Source organism: Perca flavescens, chromosome 3 (genome assembly GCF_004354835.1).
Source record: "Perca flavescens isolate YP-PL-M2 chromosome 3, PFLA_1.0, whole genome shotgun sequence".
Lineage (NCBI taxonomy): Eukaryota > Metazoa > Chordata > Actinopteri > Perciformes > Percidae > Perca > Perca flavescens.
The window spans coordinates 16,263,394-16,287,876 of record NC_041333.1 but is presented as its reverse complement, the minus strand read 5'-3'; the positions used below and the strand labels follow the sequence as shown (position 1 = coordinate 16,287,876).

General features: G+C 42.3%; 1 protein-coding gene across 2 annotated transcripts; it reads right to left on the bottom strand.

Moving 5' to 3' along the window:
* Positions 1–5,842: 5,842 nt before the first annotated feature.
* strn4 (striatin, calmodulin binding protein 4) lies at positions 5,843–23,736 on the bottom strand. 2 transcript variants are annotated; one of them, XM_028572889.1, is made up of 19 exons: positions 23,219–23,736; positions 16,926–17,029; positions 16,695–16,771; positions 16,490–16,568; positions 16,147–16,332; positions 14,933–14,995; positions 14,355–14,532; positions 13,322–13,478; positions 12,627–12,722; positions 12,150–12,268; positions 11,872–12,047; positions 11,643–11,690; positions 11,426–11,547; positions 11,156–11,323; positions 10,923–11,063; positions 9,645–9,743; positions 9,431–9,517; positions 7,743–7,931; positions 5,843–6,660 (listed from the first exon to the last, which is right to left on the bottom strand). In XM_028572889.1, exons 1-18 carry the CDS (start codon positions 23,513–23,515, stop codon positions 7,762–7,764), a joined length of 2,367 nt encoding a protein of 788 aa, XP_028428690.1. In that variant the 5' UTR covers positions 23,516–23,736; the 3' UTR covers positions 5,843–6,660; positions 7,743–7,761. The 2 variants fall into 2 exon arrangements, with proteins under 2 accessions (XP_028428690.1, XP_028428691.1); XM_028572890.1 differs by lacking the exon at positions 14,933–14,995 and having other exon boundaries at positions 23,219–23,735.
* Positions 23,737–24,483: the final 747 nt, after the last annotated feature.

Below are 24,483 nucleotides of genomic sequence, written 5' to 3'. Positions count from 1 at the left end.
GCAGGACTTTATCATTATTAGTATGTTATTACTCAATTCTATTAAGTTGTCTTAAGTTATGTTTTTAAGTTAATGAAGAACATGTTACACCAACTTGAAAAAATTAAGTTAGTAGAAATTTTTCTAAAACTTTGAGTATACACTACTTAATCTATTTAAGTACTTTGAACGTTCGGATTTACAATGTGTAAACTGAACCAGAAAACAAGTCAGTAGCATTAAGTAGTGCTCACTTAAAAAATGTGAGCTAATTAAGTATTTACTTAAAAAAAGCAAGCTTGATTAACTTAAAAACCATGAGCTAATTAAGTGTCATTTACTTAAAATAGACAAGTTGTCTTCACTTAATAAGTTTAAGCTTATTGAGTGTTACTTACTCAGAATAAACAAGCTGTGTTCACTTAGAAAATATAAGTTTATTAAGTATTGTTTACTCAGAACAATAAAGTTGCACTAATTTACTATTACTAAGTTTATTGAACTTACTTTTTTCAAGGCAATGAGTTGATGTAAAGTCAACTTGTTAAAATTAACAGTGCAGGACTTTATCATTATTAGTATGTTACTCAAATCTATTAAGTTGTCTTAAGTTATGTTTTTAAGTTAATGAAGAACATGTTACACCAACTTGAAAAAATTAAGTTAGTAGAATTTTTTCTAAAACTTTGAGTATACACTACTTAATCTATTTAAGTACTTTGAACGTTCGGATTTACAGTGTAGGCTACTTTGTTGTGTGACGTAATTCCCGAGAGGCTGCCTTGTGAGCGGCTCTGCGACGCGCACATACACAGGGACCAGGGCAGACAGCGGAGCAGCATTACACACAAAATGCCGAAGCATTTCCTGCTAAAGATTTCCCACCGTGGTCAGAGAAAACAGGGGAGACACTTTGTTTCTCTCACAGTGGCCCTCATTTATGAAACGTGCGTACGACCTAAAACAGGCGTACGACGGGCGTACGCCGATTCCTACGCAAAGCTCGGCATTTATCAATTTCGACGTGAGCGTAGGCTGCGATCAAATCTCACGTCTGGTCTGAACTCGTGTACGCAAGTTCTCGAGTCAGTGTGGACTTGCGGTGCAGCATATAATCAGTTTAACAGGAGAAGCAGAAGTCATCAGTTGATCACATATCAGCAATGGCAGATCTGGCTCTTTTAGAAGACCTCTATGTGCCAGTCTGCAACATTGTTTTAGCCTGTGGGGTTCTGCACAACATCTCGCAGGAAAACACGGTGCCATAAATGTAGTGATGGAGCCAGATGACCCGATGCCCAGAGAGCAGTGTCCAGAACAGCCACCAACTGAGGGCTATATGAAGGAGACAGGATATTATTCCTCACTTTTAAAATGTAGCCTATAGTGTTATGTTTGGCAATGATATTCAATACAGGAAACATGACGATGCACAACATTTTTATTTATTCTTCAGGTTTTTGTTTCTCTTTCAAGTGAATGATTTATTTCTGCCATTGACCAAGTTATTTTGGCTTGTTTTTCCAGCCCTCTGCTGTCAGGAGACAGGGTCCAGCACGGGGGCGGAGGACACGCGCTCTCCCTCAGCTGTTGCCTCGTTCCGACAAACACGAGTAAAATAAAAGACACTGCATAAACTCCGCTACCGTGTGTTTAGTTAATTATAGGTACACCTACATGTAGGCCTAATAGATTGCAATAGAAGCCTGTATATTACTATTAGGACTATAGAAAATGTGTCAAGGATGTATAAATTAAATAGGCTAAACTTCAGCTGGAGTCCGATTTACTACGGCAACACTGTTGACCGCATCAGTGATCTCTTTTCATCCCGCATTCTTTCTACAGCCTTTAATACCAGTTTTCAGGCTGCCAAATAGTACACACGTTAGTGCAAATGAACCTGAGATATCAGGGTTTCAATCTCCACCTCTGAAAAGTTCCGCTTCTCAGCCGGATTAAGTCTCGCCATGTCGTAAATTGTAGGGGCGAGGCCTCAAAACCCAGAATATATTGGGGCGTGATATTTAAATGACGATCGTTTCCAGCCGCCGCATTTATCAATGTACGACCATTCTTACGCTCGGATTGGTGTGATACGAACTTTTCATGAATCCCACGTGAAGCCTGTCGTAAGATGATTTCTGCGCTCATATCTGCGCTGGTTTCTACGTTAGGTTGATAAATGAGGGCCTATGACTCTAGAGTTGGTAGGACTCGCTCGCTGACACTCACTTCTCCCCCGCTCTATATCACCCACACACACACACACACACGCCGTCTCGACGCACACACTAGCGCACAAGTATAAACATCAGTCCACTTACAACCATAAAACAAGACTAGTGCAGCTTCACAGTTGAACTGCAAAAAAAATGTCCCACATACCGTCCCGGTCGGGACCGGACAAGTGGGAGGCGGAGTGCACCGTGTGCAAAGCTGGCACATATGTTTCAGTGTCTTTATTATTTATATTATTACATTGAAAAGGTATTAAGAGATATTTTGTTGAAGCTGGATTTTCTAACACAGAAGAGGTCATATTTAGAACATTATTTCATATTATTTATTTATTTTAAAACAGAGCTATTATTTTGTTACAGATTTGATTTTATTACAGAAGTTATTTTTGCACAATTGAGGCATAATAAAGCATGTTCATTAACCTCTGAGAATCACCACTGTCTGGATTTGTCTCGAGGTCTGGCCGAGTGTCCTCTTTTTTGGAAATCAAAATATGGTCACCCTACGTAAGGGCCCTGTTCATGTTCACATTTTAACTGCATTTTGTGTCTGTTAAGAGGCACAAAGGCACTCTTTAGAACATGCCCCCACAACTGGGATTTTAGCTAACTGGGAGCTCTGGCCATTAGCTGCAGCAACTCCACTTTGCTAGCAGCCATTTTGGTCGTTTTTTTTTTTTTTTCCTATCGACCGTACTTGGTGACATCTAGCAATCAAGACTTTATCCATCAGCTAGTCTTGCGTTTCCACACCTTCCGCCACAGCACTGTGGAGGAGGGTCTGGCTAGTCCACCCAACATTCTGGGATGGGAGAAAAACCTGCTCTGGTTTATTGCCATTTCTTTAAACCAATCACAATTGTCTTGGGCGGTGCTTAGCGCCGGACAGAGCCATGGTGCCGCTGCAAAAAAACAGGAAGGAAGTTGTTTTAGTGGAACGTATACATTCAAAAGTTGTTGTAGTCGTGCAACATAAATCTCAGATTGGACAGATAGTCTAGCTAGCTGTCTGTCTGGATTTACCCTGCAGAGATCTGAGGAGCAGTTAACCAAAGTCCTCATAAATTGACCGGAGATTAAAATTCCAACACAAATAAAGCGGAAGGTAACAGACACCCAGCCGAAAAGAGTGACATCCAGAGGAATTTCCGGCGGCAACGGAGTAATCCCGGAAGTGGAACGTCGTGGATATAGACTATTCATCAGGGTACGTCTGCAGTGTATTTTTTAAGACATGTAAAGGATGATACTTCCATGTGTCCAGTTGTTTTGGCAAGTTTTGTATCCCTTATTAGAAGGCAAAAAAGACAACAAACACAACTCTCAATTCACTGTACAAAATCTTCATTTTTTGTTTTTTCTTCCTTAATGACGTACAACAGGGGACCCGTAAACAAAAAGAGAAAGTCATTTGATACAAGCTAGAATGCAGTTCAAAAATATATAATAAAACAAAATTAATAAAAAGCAGGTCTCTTATCCCTTGTAGTTAGAGGAAATAGTTTGAATACAGCTTAATATGATGTACAAAATATCACACAGTGATAAATTGCTAATAAAAAAATAAAAACACAAAGAAATGAGAGTCCTTTACCTTGGCCTCTGACTGGTAACAGATTTTTTTTTTTTTTTTTTTTTTTACTTATTTTCTTCATTTTTCATGATTTTTAATTATTTTTTGCTTTTTTACAAGTTATACATTGTCATTATCAGTCACAAGCAAGTTCTATGCCTAGCAAGGAAGAATGATTCACTTATGATACTACAGTATTCTTACATCTTAATAATCATAATCAAAGAAAAGAAATGCAAGAAAGAAAACAAGGAATGATGGACATTTACAGCACGTAATGGCATCTCTAGTCATCATTTACAACCTCGGTTTTGATTTCTTCTTTTCTTTTTTGATGTGTCATACTGATTTGTCTTAAGTCTCAGAGAGGGGCCGTCTCTTACCCTTGCTATCACATAACTGAGCCACAGCAGGTTCCACCCTTGTAGTATTTACTCCAGATTGTAGAAGAAATACCTGCTAAAAACATTATTTCTGCACCCTGTCTGTAACCACTCCTCACCAGAAGCATCCACTATTAGATGTAGTGCAAAGTGGAGCCAAATAGTAGTTAAATGTGATAACAGGACATTATGTCCAGCAGCAGTACAATAACGTATTTGCACCCAGATCTTGTCTAATGTCAGACAACAGTCTATCACCCGCTTCAGTAAACTATGACTGCTAGTGTCCCCAGTGTTTAGGAAAGGAGCATTTACCTCGAGGCTACTTTTAAACCTTTAGCTCTGACCTCTGACCCCGAGTGTGACCCTGTAATCTTGAAGAGGTGGAGGGTGCCCTTTAACCAACTGATTTAAAACCAGATTTTATCTTCTCAAGGCAATAAAATGAAATTACCGGTCAAGTCATATGAAGTCAGGTCAACTGTTAAGTGACCTAAAGCAAATAAAAGTGTCCTGCACATAACAGTAGAAATACAGGACACAGACAGACATAGATGGAGGTGTCTCAGAGGAACAATGTTTCTACCTAAGCCAAATTCTCTGGGTTAGGTTCAAAGTAGCAGAACCATAACAAGACAGATTAGGTGCTGTGTCATGCTACGAATATCAACCGACATCCACAGATCTTAAATCAGTCCTTTCAGTTTTCTTAAATGACAAAAGTGGCTGAATTTAAAATGACTTTCTTCTTTCGCTTTCTCCCCATGGGGCCATTTTCTCCCAGCATGCCTCTTCAAAAAGAGGAGACCAGCTTCACACATCTTCAGCCCTCTGGGTAATGTGCTACTGTGCAACTGATGCACGTCAAAAACAAGACGAGGGAATCTCGCCTCAACACACAAGCGAAGGTAATGTCAAGCTTTTTCTTTCTTCTTTTTTTTTTTTTTGAAAGCCTGAATAAATAACAAGCCAGAACCGGAGCACAGCCTAGAAACTGGCACCAATTTGAAAATGAAATGAAAAAGACGATCCGAACAGCTCTGATCTGAGGAAGGGTTTTCAGTCCAAGTGGTCCTCACTGTAATATAATTATCATCAGCTCTGTACACTCCGCAATCCTGAAACGATCAATGCTGACATTACAGTGACTGTTCATTCTGAAATGTGACACCACAGTTAATGAAATGATTTCGATGACAACTTGTCATTTAAAAATCAGATTCACTCTATAGCCCGATGAGTGAGAAAAAGTCTCTTTCTCACACGTACACACACACACGTACACACACCACAACAGGTCCCTGATTCTGACTCAAGACTGACAAGGTCTTTCATAGCACCGTGATTTAACTAGTGCATACACAAACACACACACTTACCCATCTGTACAGTAAAAAGCACCAAATGACACAAGCTGCGTGTCATTTGTTGAGAGCACAGACTGTCCTCGCTACCAGACTTTGACTGCACTCTCATATCTATCTTTAGCCAATTCATTTTGTGTGAAAGCATCAGTGTCCAGAGTTTAAACTGTACATCTGTAGAAATGGACCATGATTGTGGAAATATGTGAATTTATCTTGTACAGCAGAGACAGACACACACACACACACACACACACACACACACACACACACACACACACAGTTGAACACACACACACACACACACACACACACACACACACAAAGTTGAAATTAAAGCTATTTGTTCAACACTGGTTAGCAACTGTCTAATGCCTCCTCACATCACACACACAACTAAGTTCAACAACCTAGAATACGACACCACACACACACTACCTGGAGTCTTTGGAATGTATTACATTGATTCCCAATGAAGAGGTTGGTCAGGTGTTTTCTGCAGACACTGGGAAAGATAACTGTTATTAGTCATGCCTACCATACTTATGTTAGCCACAAGCAATTTGTTTAAAAAAAAAAAAAAAAAAATGCGGTGGTGCATCATGTGTGCTGTGCAGTGCGAGAGTTTCCTCGTTGGTTTCCCTGGGAAATGTTAGTGTGTCAGCAGTTCAAGCGCACAAAACACACACACACGGTGGTTTGTAATAAGTGTTGATAGAATGAAGAAAAAAAAAAAAAAAAAGCATAACAGAATATTGTAGTGTAGAAAAGTGTTATTCCAAACATGATTATTTGAAAAAGGAGCAGACGGGTTTTTTTTTTTTTTTAAAAAACAAAAAAGAAGCAGTGTGATTAGTATTACAAGAAGTCACTGAGGCATCAGAGAACAGTGAGGAACTAAGGGGAGCTGACGTCCTGTGGCGATGACCCAACCAGTGGGGTGCAGGACGAGTGTGTGTGTGTGTGTGTGTGTGTGTGTGTGTGTGTGTGTGTGTGTGTGTGTGTGTGTGTGTGTGTGTGTGTGTGTGTGTGTGTGTGTGTGTGTGTGAATATAAGCAGGTGAAATTTGTCCACTGTAGTCCTTCAGTCTCTTTTTGCCCAGTTGTTTTTGTTGGACTCTAAAAAGGCAAAAAAAAAAAAAAAAGGTAAACAAAGTTAGACCAACAGCCGCTCAGAACTGCTCATGAAACTGACATGAAAGGCAAAACATATTGGCTCCCATTTTAATTTCGAAAAACCTACCCAATTTGGTAATTTAGGGCGTTTTCACACAGACAGCCTCTAGTTTGACTGAATCGAACTAGAGTTTGTTTGCCCCGCTGGTGCGTTTGGGCAGGTGAGAACGCGGCAATCGAACTCTGGTGCGCACCAAAAGCGGACCAAACAAGCATACAGTACCGAGACCTGCTTGAAGAGGGGGTCTCGGTACGTTTTCAATCCAACTCTGGAGCGGTTCGTTTGTGGTGGGAACGTGATCCGTACTCAAACTACAAGCCTCGTGATCTCGCGAGCTCCAGTTTTCCACTCGCATCTTGAGTTAGAGAAAATTTGGAGCCGTTCGCCAAACGACCGACCAATCAGCGTTGGTTTTGAGGTGGGTTTAGGTGGTGATAGACAGATGGTTTATCCAATCAGCTAACCAGTATTTTCAGACAGCAGTAGCCCTAATTCTGTTAGCCGCTCACTAATGCTTTTTTCTCTTGGATGCTTCTTTTGGAATATGGACCGGGAACCTGAAATGGTGCCTTTTATTCCTAAATTCACGTTACACAAACGGCAAATATCCTTTACCGACATGTTGCTTGCTTGCTGAGCTAACGAGCTTTGCTTTGCAGCAGGGGCTTGTGGTTGTATTTTCATACACTTTGTTGATCTGATTGGTTGATTTGGCCCGTCTATCACCAACATAGGTGGTGATAGACAGATGGTTTATCCAATCAGCTAACCAGTATTTTCGCCCCTTCCCAAAAGTTCTCCAACGGTAAGTGCCCAGATGGATATGCCGAGCAAATGCGAAGCAATCCATCTGGCGGAGTCAGGTTAGAAGCAGCAGAGGCAGAGATATCCTGACTTTAAGTTCCTAGTTTTAAAATTCCCCGAATACAACTAAATAGTCTTTCATTAAAGCCCACACTGCCTGTTAATTGTCCTGCTATCAAACTCCACATCCACAGTTTGTAATACAGGCCCCCCATCTCACCAGAATGGCAACAGTGCTTTCAGACAAAGATCTTGGCAAGTGCATCTGAGCCGGCGCTGGCGATAAAGGGCTGTGAAGAGTGAAAGGCCACGTCATGAATGGCCTCGTCGTGCTTCTTCCTGTGAGCCGTGATCTCCTGCACGCACGTCCTGTTGTCCAGCATCCACAGGCGCACCGAGCAGTCGTGGCCTGAAGGGGGGACAGAGGGCGGGTGGAAACAAAGACAACAATCACTGTGGAGTGCAATGTGAATGAATCCTTAATATTGTTTTTAGTGCTGTCAAACGATTAAAATATTTAAATCGCGATTAATCGCATTAATGTCATAGTTAACTCGCAATTAATCGCTAATTTTTATCTGTTTTAAATGTTCCTTGATTTCTTTTTGTCCCATTATTTTTTTCTCATTTTAATGCTCTTATCAACATGATACGATACTTTTAAAACGGGGCTTGAACCAAAAGATATATATATTTAAAAAAGGAGCACCTTGTTCAATTGTATTTGTCTGTTCTCTATGTTCAAAAATATAAAACCAATAAAAAGTTGATCTAAAAAAAAAAAAAAAAAAACGGAGCACAAAACGGTGAGAACAACCACTGGATGGGAAAAGGGTATTTTACAATTACGGTGAATGCACCACGAGGCTGGCGAGGCGAGCAACTTTACATCATGACTGTGTTTTTCAGACAACGGCAGATACAGTCCGGTGTTGGAATCATCTCCAGTGAAATACAGACACACTTTACACCGTTTAGCTGTAAACATTTTAACTGTGTTTAATCCAGCTGCTAGCTAACGGTAGGCTAACGTTACCTGCTGCTAAGTGTAGTGTTGACTGGCCTCCTGTGCGGCAATGTTTCAGTTCCCTCTAACGTTCGTTTTCAGAGCATCAGAGAGAAGCGCAGGCATCTAAGTGGCACCGAAATCCACGTTGCTATTCAGTCCGGTAGATAACGGTTGTTAAGGCACCGGTGCCGTATTAGCACCGGGTCTCGGACCCCATTCAAAACGGCGATTTTCGTCGAAAAGCGACTAGTTTGCAGGTATGTACTACTCTTTGGCCGGCTCGCAAGCAAGTGCAAACAAGTGTGTGCGGCGGGCCTGTTGTTGTTTTGTTTCCGGTCTAGCTAGATCCGGTGTGGTGTTGTAGTTTTACTAAGGTTACTAGTTGTTGCAACAGCATGTGAAAAAAACGACGTTTGCTGTGCCAAAAAGAACGTTAATCTCGCGATAAAAAAATTGACGCCGTTAAAATGGGTTTGCGTTAACGCCGTTAATAACGCGTTTAACTGACAGCACTAATTGTTTTATAACTAACTGACTTAATGCACAGCTTCATCTGCAATGGATTATAGTGTCATTTTAGCCAAGACTGCAGACTGTAAAGAGGCTTTCTGATTGTTTTTATTTCATCTAAACATGCATTTGATGCTGTATAGTAGATGGTATATAAAAAACAATTGTATTTTGTTACCCATTTGTGTACAGAATGGACGCAACATTAAAAGAAACTGGCATTAAAATCTCTCTCTGGGTACGACAATGTTCTATGAATACAGAGGAGTGGGAATAAGATCATAGTTTACAGTACTTTAAAAATGATAAAGATTGTCTTTATTTCAGAGGAAGCCTGATTCTAAGATGTTCCCCTAATTAAGGACACAGTGCAGCTGAGTGGTACTCACTGCCAGAGATGAGGTAAGTGCCTTTAGGGTCTGTAGTGAGACAGGTGACCGCATCCAGGTGAGCCACCATCGAGTGGACGACTTTACCTGTACAAAACACACAAAAGCAAACTTATAATGACGTGTTTACATTCCATAAAAAAAAATAAAAAGTTAGTTGACAGAGTAAAAATAAATAAATGACGAGTACATATAAAAGACTTGCTGCAGATACCTGTTTTGTTGTCTAGGAAACGGATGGTGCGGTTCTCATGTGCAGTGATTGAGACGGGCTCAGATGGGTGACTGACCACACGGTTGATCAGCTCACTGCCTGCAAAGAAAGGAAGACAAACAACTACATTTGAAGCTCACTTTTTTTCCCTCTACTCATCTAAGTATTTTTTAACTTATGTCAGGCGGGCAATATTATATTACTCGTTACTTAGTCTATATCAACGACGGTTTATTTACGGGATAGTACGGAAGTTCCGCCGGATGTCCCGCACTTTCCGCTTTCTTTGTGTTAACTTTAAACTCCTGTCCGATCGAGCAACATAACCTCTGAGCAACGTTACACGCTGAAAAAGGGCACGTTTTAAGGAAAATTTGGATGGTGCAACAAGGCATGCCTGCTTTGTTCGTTCAGGAAGAGATTGTAAAGATTTACAAAGAATATGTTTACGGCATTTACTCTCTAACTGGGACATTTTGGCATTTGGCAGGGATTTGCTATGGACAAAAATACACACGGCGATACACTGGTAAGAGCCAACTACGTTTAACCATATATCCAGCTAATTTATATAGCTCACTTTACTGTAGTGTGTAAACAGTTAACTTCATTTAATATTGTGTGGGGTTTTCTTTTGCGGGGTGCAAATGTTCCACCTAAACAAGTTCCTGTACTTCCTGAGACCAGTTTGAAGAGCCACGCTCGGAAATGCAAACAACTCCTGACCATTTTTTTCCCCCTCCTACCCAAGGAGTGTATGCTCCAGTTGCCAGACCTTCCTCCGCAGCGCTGCGGAGATAGGTCTGGCAATGCAAGACTACTCATTACTACTAGTCTATATCCACAATGTTCCGCTTCCGGGATTGTTCCGGTGCCGCCGGAAATTCCGATGGATGTCGTTCTTTTTTTCGCCTGGATGTCCGTTACCTTCTGCTTTCTTTGTGTTGTAATTTTAAACTCCTGTCAATTTATGAGGACTATGGTTAACTGCTCCTCATATCTGTCCAATCTGAGTTTTCTGTTGCACGACTAAAACAACTTTTGAACGTAAGCATTTCCCACCAAAACAAGTTCCTTCCCAAAGCTATTTTGCAGCGGCACTGTTGCTCTGTACGGCGATTGTGATTGGTTTAAAGAAATGCCAATAAAGCAGGGCACGTTTTCCTCCCATCCCGGAATGCTGCGTGGACTAGCCAGACCCTTCCTCGCGCTGTGGAGATAGGTCTGGCAATGCGAGACTTCTCATTACTACACTATGGTCTATGGTCCAGAACGTACCATCCTTGGTCTGTGTCTCTAGCGCAGTGATGCTCTGCTCTGTGTTGAGGTCGTAGAGCAGCGTCTCACCGGCGTCAAATGACACCACCACCTGGTTGGGGTCAGTGGCCACAAAGGCTACTGAGGTGGGCGTTCCGTGCTCTGGGGGAGAAGAAAGGAGATGGTGAAGTTGTGAGAGACGGACGCAATGCGAAGCTCAAACGCACATCTACACGCTCAACCCAGACGTCTACCTTTCTCCTTATTGAAGACGGACAGGCAGGGAGCCGAGTTCTGAGGGTCCCAGACGCGAATGGTGCCATCGGCTGAGCACGAGGCAAGACGATGGTGAACTGCAGAGTAAGTTAGACCCCACACGCTGTCGTCGTGGCCGGCTAGCACGCTGCTCTCGATGCCAGGATCTGGATGGACAAACGCACATTATTAACAAAAACAAAACAAAAAAAAGGAACACTCTTCCAAATTGGAATATTACTATTACTCTGCAGTTGAGAATGTCTGACCATAGTTATCGTAAGGATCCACGTTTAGGTCTGGCATCTTCCAACATCTGACAGTTCCATCTAGACCCCCGCTGTAGCACGATTCTCCGTCCTCGCCCATGGTCAGAGATAGAACAGCTCCACTGGAGAGAAAGAGAGAGGCGTCAGTGGTTGCACTGCATCTGTGCACGTCCGGGACACGTTTGTGCACATGGTGTGAATGTGTATCTCAACTCACCTGTGTGCTCTAAAAGTGTAGATGGGCTCAACATCCAACGCTGCGTTCCTGTGGAGGGACACTCTCTTATTAATTTGTTTCTTAGTTTTATTTCTTTGCTGTGTTTGATTTGACATTTGTCCGTTATCCATCCTCTTGCTGCCTTTGGAGCGAGTTATAAAGCATAAAATGTGCTACATTTCCTGCTCTAAAATGTCCTTTTACTCTCTGTGGATCGAAAGGTTCTTACTTTTTAGAGTGCATGGCCTTGTTGAGGTTCCACAGTTTTAGTGTTCCGTCCTCAGAGGCTGTGAGCAGCACCGCTTGGCTGGGGTGAAAGGTCAAAGCGCGGATGGCATCGAAGTGGCTGCGTAGTGTGAAACGAGGGTTCCACGTCTTCTTGAACTCATCTCTGTTATCCTGCATCTGACGGGACACACATTTAGAAAGGGTCAACAATCAAAGTGTGCACATTACGTGCAGGCTGGATTACATGCCATGTATTGACCGGAACACGTGTGTAATTACATCCATGGAGAGATCGTTGTCATTGGCAACGGTGAGATCAGCCAGTTCACCCAGGTTCATGTCCCCTCCTCCAACGGCGTCCATAATGAAGACGTCAGAGGAGAAACCCAGGGCGCCACCTGCAGGTTTGGAGGTAAAAAAATTAAAATAAATTTTTAAAAAAAGCAGAAGTTACGGCAAAACATCATGGCCCTTTAAATACAGGCGGAGAAGAAGAGAATGATTTTTAGGTCTCTCTGGCAAGAGTCAATGCATCTTGTTTCCTTACTCCCACACTGTGTACCAGAGGATATATTTATACGTGTAGGAGCAGTTTTGTAAGTTTACCCCTACGCAGGCTTTAAAATTGAACATAACTGAGACAAGACCGCATCTACATTTGTGGGTCAATGTCGAAGCTACAATCATGCGTGCGGGATAGTTGAGGACAGTCAATATTTTTTTTCAACGGGGCATATTCGGTGGGGGGAGTCTTACCTTCCCCGGAGCGAGCCTGTCCCGATACAGAAGGGGGCGGGGTGGGTTTAGGGGGGAAGTCCGACATCATGCCTTGTAACTTGTTCCTGCGGTTCTCTGAACCCGGCGTGAGGAGAGAGACACAAAACATCCAGTCATGCAGGGAGGCGAAGGAAGGATGGACAGGCCAGCACACGGACAGATGAGAGACAGACGAATGTAGACAGAGGCAATAAATATGTACTTGATTCTTTAAATACAAAAACATACAATTTTAAAAAGATTCTTTTTGTGAGAGGATGCAATCAATTAAGAGCACAGGGTAACAGTGTAAATATGACTCAAAGAATGAAATGTGGACATATAAAAAGAGAAGGCAGCATGCGGGATAACCTTTAAAAATGACCCCGCACCACAGAAAAATACATCTACAGACAGAGATGACAGCTACACAACTCTAGAAAGAGTCACAGACTGGCAGCTCGTGAAACAGGACAGAGAGACAGGTGGTTGGGAAAAAGAGGCTGGTTTTATTGACAAGAAGAGATGCCAAGACACAATGAGAAGTAAAAGATAAAAAGGTGAGCGGGGAGGGGGGAGGGGGGAGAGGGAGAGGGAGGGGGGAGGGGAGAGGGGTTTGCGAAAAAGACAGATACACCGGTGGCAGTGATTCTGACAGTGCTGGTGCTGATGATGTTGCTATGGCAACAGCGTACCTAACTCCCGTCCGTCCCCCGAGATCCGGGCCTCTCCCGCCCCCTCCCCATCCTCCCCCGAGCCCAGGAAGTCAAATTCACTGAGGGCATCTTCCGAGTCGTCTTCGTCCTCCTCGTCCTCCGGGTCCAGGTCTGTGGTCATGGGCTCCGCACCCATCTGGACACGTGGCCAGAAAAGAGAGAAGAGAAGGTCGATTACGGGATTAGTCAGGAATAAATCAAGTTGTTGCCGTTTATAGTTTGTGTTCTCACTTTTCTTCGTCTTCCGGATTTCATTTTCTTTTTTGCAATTAACAATTTTTATTTACTTTTGAAAAGCACACAAAAAAAAATACAATTTGCAACAATAAATCACCACCAACCTAGACAAAAATCCAGAAAAGATGACACAGCAAACTACAATATTCAAGACCATACAACAAAATAGACAATAAACTGTAAACCAAATAAACCTATGTATAAATGAGCCCATAAGCCCATCATACACGTCTCTCGCCAGCACAAATGCTTCTTAGGAGCCCTCCAGAAAGCTTAAGTACTTTCCTCTTTTTTCCGTGAAGACATCCAATCTGGCGAACCGTCTGTATGACATCTTTTCAAACGCTGCCACCCTAGCCATCTCACAAACCCGCTCTTGGATTGATGGCACCCCTTCGTTCTTGCATCCTCTTAGAAGAATCTGTCTGGCTATCATTAAACTAGTCTGGACCCAGCTTCTTAAGTGCTTATCTATCCCACTTTAGGATTGGCCAATCTCCCAGAAAAAAATTATCTTAGGCTAAATGGAACCTGGGTCCTTGAAATCCGACATAGGTTATCGTGTATCACCCCCCAGGTTCCGCATAAGCATAGAATATTACCCAGAAACCTCATGACCTTTCCCATATTTCATCAACACCTTATCTAAACATTCTGGTGCCGTCGGGGTTGAAGAACTGGATCCAAAAATCCCCACTAACAGATGGCGAAGTTGCAAATATCTAAAAAATTGAGACCTGGGGATCTTAATTTCATTTCTAATCATTGATCATACCTTTACACGAGACTTCTTGTTCTTGCGCGGTCCATCGATGCAGTCAGTGGCCATGCCTTGGAAGTCATCGTCCTCGTCGCTGTCGTCTTCGTCATCATCCTCACAGCCATGCAGGAAGGGGATCTTATCGAGCACCGAGCCGCCCAGACTTTCCTTAGAGCTTTCCTTGCCCGCGTTCCTACAAATGCACACATAATTATTCTCCATTCTGAGTTCAAAAAGATTTTTAGGACAATTCCTTGCAGAGGAAGGCAGGATGACCTCAATTATACTTATATAATACCATATTATAAAAAGGTTTGGCCACAGCAGTCTACATTACAGCATCTTTTTTATGATATGTATTTTATAATCATAATAAAGTTTAATGAGTGCAACAACTGAGTTTCATGTGTTTTTTTTTTTTTACTTTCCTATACCAACATTAAATTATATTTCTATCCTAAAATATTAACACTTTTTTTTATCTTTACATGGCAAAATATGTATCTGCCTGACAGGTACGTATTGTTTTTTTTTTTTTTTCTTCAATAACAGGTAAACAACCTTAATAGGTCTGGTTTTTCTAATAATCTTACCATGTTCTCATGATGGAGGATGCCCTCCGTTTTAGACATCTTTTCTGCATCTTGTTCTGTTGGCTTTTGAGATTAGGATGTGCTATTGTTTCACTGTCTTCACATTTCTGCTACAGACAAATGCTACTCACAAAGCAGCTTTATGATACAATGATGAAGTGTTAACACTGCAGTAAGTAAGAACTCCTACTTATTATCTCAGCTACACTTTAGTCACCTGCACATTTCTTGTCTGGTAAAGTTTTAGTTTCTAAGCATAGCACCGTTTATAACGATATTGCACTCTGCAGACTCTGCTTTGTGTAAGAGGTCTTTGTCAGATGGTCTTAAAGTGCCCATATTATGCTCATTTTCAGGTTCATAATTGTATTTTGAGGTTGTACCAGAATAGGTTTACATGGTTGCATTTTCAAAAAACACCATATTTTTGTTGTACTGCACATTGCTACAGGTCCTCTTTTCACCCTGTGTGTTAAGCTCTCTGTTTTAGCTACAGAGTGAGGCATCTCACTTCTATCCCATCTTTGTTGGGAGGCGCACATGCGCAGTAGCTAGGTAAGGATCACATCAGCTAGCTGTTTGTTTCTACAACTTCAGTCAGTACAAGGCAGGATTAGCAGGGAGACTTCTTCTAAACGAGGAATACCTGCAGAACAGGGACATGTAAGTAGTTCTTTTGAAGATTATGGTGAACTAGTGTCTGTTGTAGCAGTGCTTTGCCATTGAGAACGAGCTAGCATGCTACGGTTAGCCATCTCATCTCGGCTACTGACGTAGAAAGCCCTGCAGACATTCAGAAACCCGTATCTCACTCAAAACAGCATGGATGGTTGTTTTTTTCAGGTTTGTATGCATGTGGAAGCACCAGAGACACAAAATAACACCCCAAATCCCAGAAAAAGTGATTTTTTCATAATATGGGCACTTTAAGTGGAGAACCCACCCTGTATAGTGGGGTGTGCGCACTACCTTTTGCACTGAAATGCCCCATATCAGCATACCATAATATTTAAAAGGTCATGTCTGTCAATAGATAATGAGATTACGGCATGGCATGTAAATAAGGCCACGTCTATAAAGGGGTGGTACAAGACTGAAAGCCTGTGGTGTCAATATATGTCAACAGTTTGACAACAACTGACAAACTAAGACGAAGAAAATGTCAATCTATGTTTCACTGATATGAGCCATGATTTCGGCCACCACAGTCTCACCTCTTGATTTGTTCCTCTATCTGTCTGACCAACAACGACTCTCCGCCTGCCCGAGGCTCAGGCTCAGGACAGGTTTCACTGGGCGGAGGCCCGTTAGCCTCGGGGCTGCTGCGCCCCAGCAACGAGCGCACACGCTTAGACCGCATGTCCAGGATGGTGTCTGAATAACCCACTTCCTCGAGATATCTACATTCACAGGAAAAAGCACACACAAACATTTACTCACACCCATACAAACCAATCTTTCTAGTCTAGATCTCACGTTAAAGTACAGACGGAACACATTTGTATGGTACTGAAATTTAAAAAAAAAAAAAACGAGCTGATGACGGAGAGGCCTTACTTGCGTAGTAGCTGACGACCCTCCTTCCAGGACATCTGATTGGCTGGCTCAGAGTCTGACTCAGCCGGCCCATTGGGAACTACAGAAAATAGATTGGTCAATAGTGATGCAACAGCAGAAAAAGAGAAAAGCAGAAACTTTTGAGTTGCTCTGAAAATAAAGCAGCAGTAACATCGTAATATATAAGGGCTTGGTTAATACATACGTTGGTCTGCCTCTGTCTCTGGTTTCTTGTCTCCTGGACTCTGGTCGTTTCCTGTCTTCAGCTTCTGGTGCTTAGTCCTGCAACCCCACAAAACACCACATGAGGGCAGCATTACAAGCAAATATAGGAAAATCTTTTGCAAGCAAATCACTACGCCTCAAGCATGCAAAACCTAATGACAGCAGGCTGAGTGGATAACAGACACACTGAGTTTCCTGGCATTTGGCTTACCTCTCTTGTTTGAGGGCGTACTCCAGCATTTTAATCCGCCTCACCAGGTCCTGTTTCATATTCTCCTGCCCTTTCCTCTCACCCTGTAGGAACGCCACCTGAGCCTAACACACACACACACACACACACACACACACACACACACACACACACACACACACACACACACACACACACACACACACACACACACACACACACACACACACACACACACACACACACACACACACACACACACACACACACACACACACACACACACAGATCAATTCATATTGACACCATAACTGCGGTGAATTGGCTAAAAAGCATGTGCGGTCTCAATTAAAGGTAGAAAAGCATTTCATATCAACAGAGATCACAAGAAAAGACCGTGAACAGTGAAGGCAAAAGTTTGATGTGACAAGCATAGCAAAGATGACCTCTGAGAACCCAAAGGAATAAGTAGAGGGTTGTGGAACAGGGCTCTTATTTTTAACTTCTCCTAACCAAAGCCTCAGTGCGCATCTGCAGAAGAAAAACAAGACACACACCGGCCAAATTCAAATGCCCTCTTTTAAGACACATCCTTCCTTTGTGTGCTTCCCCTCTCATTTTCCGTCCGTTTCCTGCCTCTCTGAGCTGATAAAATTCTTACCTTGAGGAACGAGAAGTGGCAAACCATTTTTGTGAGAGAAAAAAAAAAAGAAGTAAATGTGATAATGAGAGAAAGCAGAGTAACGCCACTGTCAAGATTTGATGAGGACTATCTTTAGACAGGTTCTTCCCTTGGGTAAGGCATCATATGGCAACGCTTAAAAGGGTTGCCAGATTGGATGAGAAAGATGTATACAAGTTTCAAGCATGCTGTGTTTTTGCACACTGCTTCACAGTGGTCAGTTTTGAGCAAAGCTGTGGTTCACAACAAACATCCTGCCCTCTGTTGGTTAGAGGAGAAAAATACCCCAGTGGAAAAGAAAACAACAATGATCCCAGTTAGAAAAAAAAAAAAAGGCCTACCTCTGTTTCTACTCTTAGGATTTGCACGCAGGTGATTGCACAATAGTTTTGCATTGTCACCCTCTCCCTCTCTTTTTTTTCCTCTCTGTGCCAAGCAGTTCTGGAGCATTAATAGGCCTACCAATTGTTTTATAGTCTATTTCTCCTCTGCACATCCCTGTCTGTGTTCATGAGTCTGCTCCCACATGTAAATGCAGTTCTGTAAAACTAGAACAGTCTAAAAACACTATCTCTTGGGGCAGGGACTCGGTCTACTTGAGAGGGTAGTCATTCACCCGGAAAAGTGCACACGCATGCACGCACAATACAGATAACTTAAAAAGGTCCAATATGTTATACATCTACTGTAATGAATCCAAAAATGTCCCCAATGTGTCATCAGATATTAAGGAAACATGCTAAGTTGAAATACTATTTTTTCTGACAACCATGCTAATGGCAGTATTTTCTCCTTTTGAAATTTCCGTTCCGTGACGGAATTTCTGTTTCTGTGTTTTGATCTGTGTGTGGTTATCAACTGCCCAGTTTGACAGCCAGGCCGGGTTGCCAGATATACCTGGAAAAACCTAAACCCAGCGCGCTACAGCTGTAAAGTTAGTACAGCCATGAAAGCAGCAAACAAACAAACGGATCAACTTTGTTCTTCTTTTTGGTGGGTGAAAAAACATCATTGTCAGCAGTGTGACAACTAACTGCAGATAAGTGGATTCTAAGCTCGTCGCCTTATAAACAGCTCTTATATAGGCCTATATCACACTGAACGAACCAAAGAGCTTGAAGCAACAGCAGCTTACTTAGGACAGTCACAGTAACGTCACCCTAGTATGAACAGGCATTTGATCATTTACTGATTTTGAACAATCGCTCTGCTCGATTAAACAAACAAAGTCAATAGTCGGTGACTAACAACCTTAACACTAAATTATACGAATCAGCAAAGTGCTTTGTAATCTCCACCTATAAAAAAGGAATGTGTCTACTTCATCAATAGGCGAAGGGCACACATTTCTACTCCTACTCACACACACACAGACGAGCTACAACCTGCTCACACGCAGAGATAACCATCACGCCCATGTGCGCCAGTGTCACACTGTGTTCCTAGAAGGACAGGTTCCCGGGATTGCCCACAACCTTAAATCCCTGACACTGCTTTGTCGGCCCAAGATAGAGCCAAGGCTGCATGTGTACAGACAAACAAACGCACATTTAGATACTAACACGACAATGAATGCAGAGCTGCGTTCTCCTGATACATACAGGTAGCCAAAACAGGGGGATTAGTGTGTCAAAGGGTTTATTGCTGTATGTCATTCTTTATCTATTACTTAACTACACATTCTTTGGCTCTGACTTGGTTTCACTTGCTCTTCCTGTATACAGCTTTTCTCAGTTTGAAAGTGGTAGGCAGCACACATTTGCTATTATATGGACAAGAACAAATGGAGCTTTCAATAGATGAGCTTGTGGGTAAAATAAGGTCCTAAAACTAAACGCTCCCATCAAGGTGTGTGAATTAACTAAGAACTATCTACCAGTTTTAATACACATTTGTATTGTTGTTTTTTTTTAGCTTTCACTGGTCTGTATCATTGTGCTCTGTGTCTGGTTCAGACAGACAAGGTGTTCTTATCAAGTGACTGACACCTTAAATACAGTAAGAGCCCAAATGGAGCAGCAGGTCAAAAGACATCACAGTATTTATAAAGAAAGTTGACTTTGTTCCATGTGTAAAATCAACCCACATCCACCCACGTCACGTTTTTTTGGTGTTATTTGATATGGCCCTGTTATCATCGACAGACACTGTGGTTATTTTCACTGTATTATGTTGGTAAACTAACAAAACTAACAAAGTACAAAGGGACCTTGTTGCGAGCAAACCTGTCGTGCCATCTGATCTCTCTTTCCTGTGGGTGGGTTTTCCTCTGTGTGGCCAACTGCTGCGGACCTTTCCAGAGTTTGTTGTAGCACGGAGAGCTGACACATTTAGCCTTTTCTGTCAGTCAGCCCCCCTCTACTAGCAACAGAACAAGGTCAAGGGCAGCTTCCTCCTCCGCTGGCCACCCTCCATCTTCTCATCCCTTCATCCCCATGAGAGAATCCATGAGCCAACAAGTAGAGCAATGAACGATTCTGTGACAGTATGCTTTGATGGAGTGTGTCAGAGTGTGTGTGGGATTTAGCTCAAGTATGACATCCTAAAAAGTTGGGCTTGCTGCCTAGGTTTGATTAGAAGATGCTAGATAGGCATTGGAAAGCAAAAATACTGCATGTCATGAATGTGTCTGAATAAGAGAGGAAATAAATGAGATTTTCAAGATTTCAGGGGAAGAGCTTGCAAATAAACTGAGAAGTACAACACAAAGGAGAGAATTACAGACAGATAAAAAGAAAAGGTAACATCCTAAAACACATCAGTACGTAGAAAACAGGAGCGTCGCAATTGTGTGTGGGTGGGAGGCACACTGCATAATAATGCAATAGTATATAAATGTCATATGTGTCATGGCTGAGAGCGCAGAGCTATTAATTAGAAATGTGTACCCAGGGGCCCCTAGGGCCACACTCAACAGGAAGTGATGTAATCTGGGTCACCAGTAATCTATTCCACACAACTACTGCCACGGTTTATAAACTTAAAAAGCTGAAAATGGACATAATACAAGGAGGAACAGGTAAATGTCTGCCCTTTTCCCTGTAGAAGAAGAGTAGTGACTTGGTTTGATGTCTGCTGCACGGTCTGTTTGACTATTAAATTATAATGAGGAACTGGCAACAACAAGCTTGTTCAGACACAGTGCAGGAGTAGTGTAATTTGATAGAATACACTGGAAAAAGCTTCTGGTGTGCCTGAAGGACAGAGAGACAAAGCCGCTGCCACCTGTCCCCTGTGCTGCTGTCCCATAGTCGCGCTGGGACGTCCCACCTTGCCCAGTATGGGGAGGGCCTTCGTTACTGGCATGTCACTGGAGACAGGACACCACAGGTGGCCTTTCACACCAGAAACACACTTACAGAGACAGCACATGTGTTACAGTCTCACAGAGACACGCTACGCTACCAACAGACATCCACGTGGTCGCACAAAGAGTCATATAGTCGTAAGATGATAGTGTTGTGCCATCTTAAATATTGGTGATGGTTTTTTCTGCTGCTGGCATCTGTGATTTTGAGTCCTTTGCTAGACTTACGAATGCCATAACAGTTAAAAAATGTCATGTGTAGTTGACATGTGAGCAGACTATGAACACATGTACAGTATGGTGCTAACTGCATAGAACATGGCCAGGGGGGACGTGCTAACTGGCATTTACAGAGCCCTGCCAGCATGCTGGCAACAAAAGCCAGAGGCCTGTGGCCTGTGGGTGTTAAAATGTAAGCTAGGTCAATTCAGCCTGGCACTCCAGCTACCCTCATTTTCTCTCTCAGCACAGGACGTGGTGCTAATTGTACCCGTGAAGCCGGACCATGTGCAGCTACGCACACGCAAACAAAATTCCATAACAAGCACTAATGGCGCGTTGGACATAGCGATGGCCCGCTTCTGCTTTTCATTCCCACTCTTCTCCACACACGACTATAAAAGCAGCCGACACAACCAGTTTGTTATTGTTCATCCATTTTTTATCGAAAGATTCCTATTTATAGCTACGTAGGTTTGAGTTGGGGGCAAAGTGAGAAGCAGAGTGACCGAAGAGAGGCAATGATATGATTTTATTTTTTTTGGTTTTGTCAAGCTCATGAACTCCAGAAGATAGTTAATCCTAATTACAAGCAAACTGTGGTTAGAGTAGGAATACCATATACTGTATGGGTTTATGAAGGAAAAGGGAAACGGTTTATCCCTTCAATCCATACGCAGAGCGAAAACGTCTTTGAATGTGTGCATGTTTTCCTAACCTGCCTTAATCCTGGAACAATTTGATGAGTGAGCACAATCTTGCCCAGCAATGCTCTGCCCCACACAGTTACACGCATGCAGGAATGTTGCATAGTACAACCTCTGTCTTCTGCTGCCAGTCTCTGAATAACTGGGACCATTAGGAGACAAATGCCTTGCTCAAGGGCAATTCTATAGCATTGGCTCACACATTCACATATATTTTTCTTGCCATTTTCATAGACTCAAATTGATGACCTTTAAGGACACACGCTCACTTCTCCAACCTAAAAAGCAAACGGCACATAAATGTGTTTGAAAGTGGCAGGTCATATTTTTAAGTTCAGTCAGGATTTACAAGTTTACTTGTAGATAGCATGGTACTTAACTTACAATAATCTAAGACAGTCAAAAAAGTATAAAAGGATACTGACAAATACAACTGCATGCCATTATCCATCTACCACACCACTGACTCACCCATCTGTGGGGCAGGCTCTAATTCAAAATGTGGATTTTCTTTTAATGCCACCAGCTATATACTTTTACTACAAAATAGTATGCCTCAAGGAACTTCATCTAAGGAGATTTAGCAGTAAAATGTGATTTAATACATAAACTGCTGGCAGTCTAAAAGGTCACCCTGATCCCTTTCTCTCATTGTGCAAATTGTTGTGAATAAAATAAAATGTAACATCAAATTATTCCTTATTTTAAATGGGGAATTTCCTTAAGTAAGGACACCCCTTTGTCAACTGATGCTTAAATTACTAGGATTATCAAATGCTGCCATTTCAAAGGGAACACACAGCTGTGTGTCTATTTGTAAGATATGAAAACCTGAGACTTGTCGACTTACAAACCAGGTTTTCACATAAATGCTAAAATGCGGTCTATCTTAAAAAATAATAATAATAAATAAAAAAGTCTGGTACAGGGATGTTTTTGATGTATGCACCTGCAGTAATATCAAAGAGACACTGTATGGTAGCCACACCTAAACTCTGTTTACATACCTTTTTTTATTTGCTGGATAACTTGCTTGCTTTGGTAGGCTTTTGTGAGTGGAATATAACTGGTTATATGGTAATTTAAAAGCCATTATTGTATGCTTAAAACCTACTGGTGGCTGTTTGACTTTGGCTTTACAGTAGGTGATCATCAGCTGGAGGTCATACAGAGTCCCATCTTTGTCATATAACGTTACTCTCTAGATACATCCTGGTCAATACAATATTATAGGGTGCACTGTTAGCTCGTTAGCATTCTGGCATCCTGCAACTGATTGATTGTAGGGCATGAATGTGTAACGTTACTGTCCCAAAGCTCCTGCAGTAACAGTTCTGGCCTTTATTCGGCGTTAACGTTACAAACACAGTCTATAAATGATAAACACATTTAACGTTACCCTGAGTTCGTCTCTCTCAGCCTCCCAGCGGTATTTCTCGGCCTGGAAGCGTCCCCACTCGTACTGGATGAAGTGAAGGATCCCAGGAAGCGTCATACCCGAGTCCCCGTCCTGTAGCTCACGAGCCTGCGACGATCCGGCCATGGCCACGGCTGCTGCCAACGCTCCGGTCGCCGCAGCTGATGTCGGCTGGCCCGGTGCTGCTTTGGGCCCGTTTGGGTTGCGCCCCGATCCGCTGCTGCTGCCGCCGCCTCCGGAGTTCGGGTTTGGTCCTCCGCCGGATCTATCCGCCTCCATTTTAACCGTTCAACCTTTCGCCAGGATAAAGAGGTGGAAACGGGCAGAGTGTACGAACAATAATAATAATTAAAAAAAAAAGTACCTCGTACCCTTCTTCCAACCCAGCAGCACTTCGCTATATACTACCCCTTTTCTTCCCTTTCTCTCACGCACAGAGCAAAATTACTATTCAGTTAGCAAAATACTAGACTTCCGCTTCCTGACCTTCAAAATATAACACGATAATCGAGCTACATCTTTGTAACCCTGTGGCCTATTTATTCACCAATATGCCGCGTTTAACATAAACTCTTACTTGAAAACGTTTGCTAAAGTAACATCAATACATGGCTATTAAATGCCTATCACTCAAAACCAGTCTTAAAATGTAGTTTGCTGCTCTTATTTTGTATATCCCGGATTTGTTTCCTCCTCTTTGCGTTTGCTGTTGAAAATGCCCAGTGTCGGCGACAAATAAAGGGCCGTGTTTGCAGTAATACACAATGAACATGTCGCTAGGGGAGTTCATTTCCTGCCATTTTGTGAGCATGGATGTTTCAGGATGGTAAAGTTCGCCAACATTTGATCCACAACTGTGTTTCCGGTTGGAAGTCCCACGACACAGGTCGACTGATTTTTTTTCTGCCACATAGGTCCCTCCAGGTGGGCATGACAAATCACAGATTTGTTGCAGATCTATAATCACATGGAGTTGAATACAACAAACTTGAATTTAATTATCCAGAATTTTTTTGTGGATATATTATTATACTCTCATTTTAACCAGATGGGAATATACATGCAATTACATGAGAAAAAATCAGCAGTACAGATGCTGGTTGAAGATTTAAGCAATGAGTTCCTTGAGAGGTGAGTCCCTTGGCATTTGCATGCTTTTAAGTAAAGACATTAATAGATTTTAGATTGTCCAAGATAACAAACCAGCCACATACATCCACTTTTAGTTTTATTTATCTACGTTTTAT

What these genes read in the sequence shown, in the direction of transcription:
- strn4 (XM_028572889.1), bottom strand. Translation starts at nt 23,515, where the DNA reads ATGGAGGCGGATAGATCCGGCGGAGGACCAAACCCGAACTCCGGAGGC. An exon ending in ACAGGCTCGCTCCGGGGAAG is followed by an intron (nt 12,269 to 12,626) that starts GTAAGACTCCCC and finishes CCAAACCTGCAG; the next exon opens with GTGGCGCCCTGGGTTTCTCC. An exon ending in TTTCCTAGACAACAAAACAG is followed by an intron (nt 9,518 to 9,644) that starts GTATCTGCAGCA and finishes TGTTTTGTACAG; the next exon opens with GTAAAGTCGTCCACTCGATG.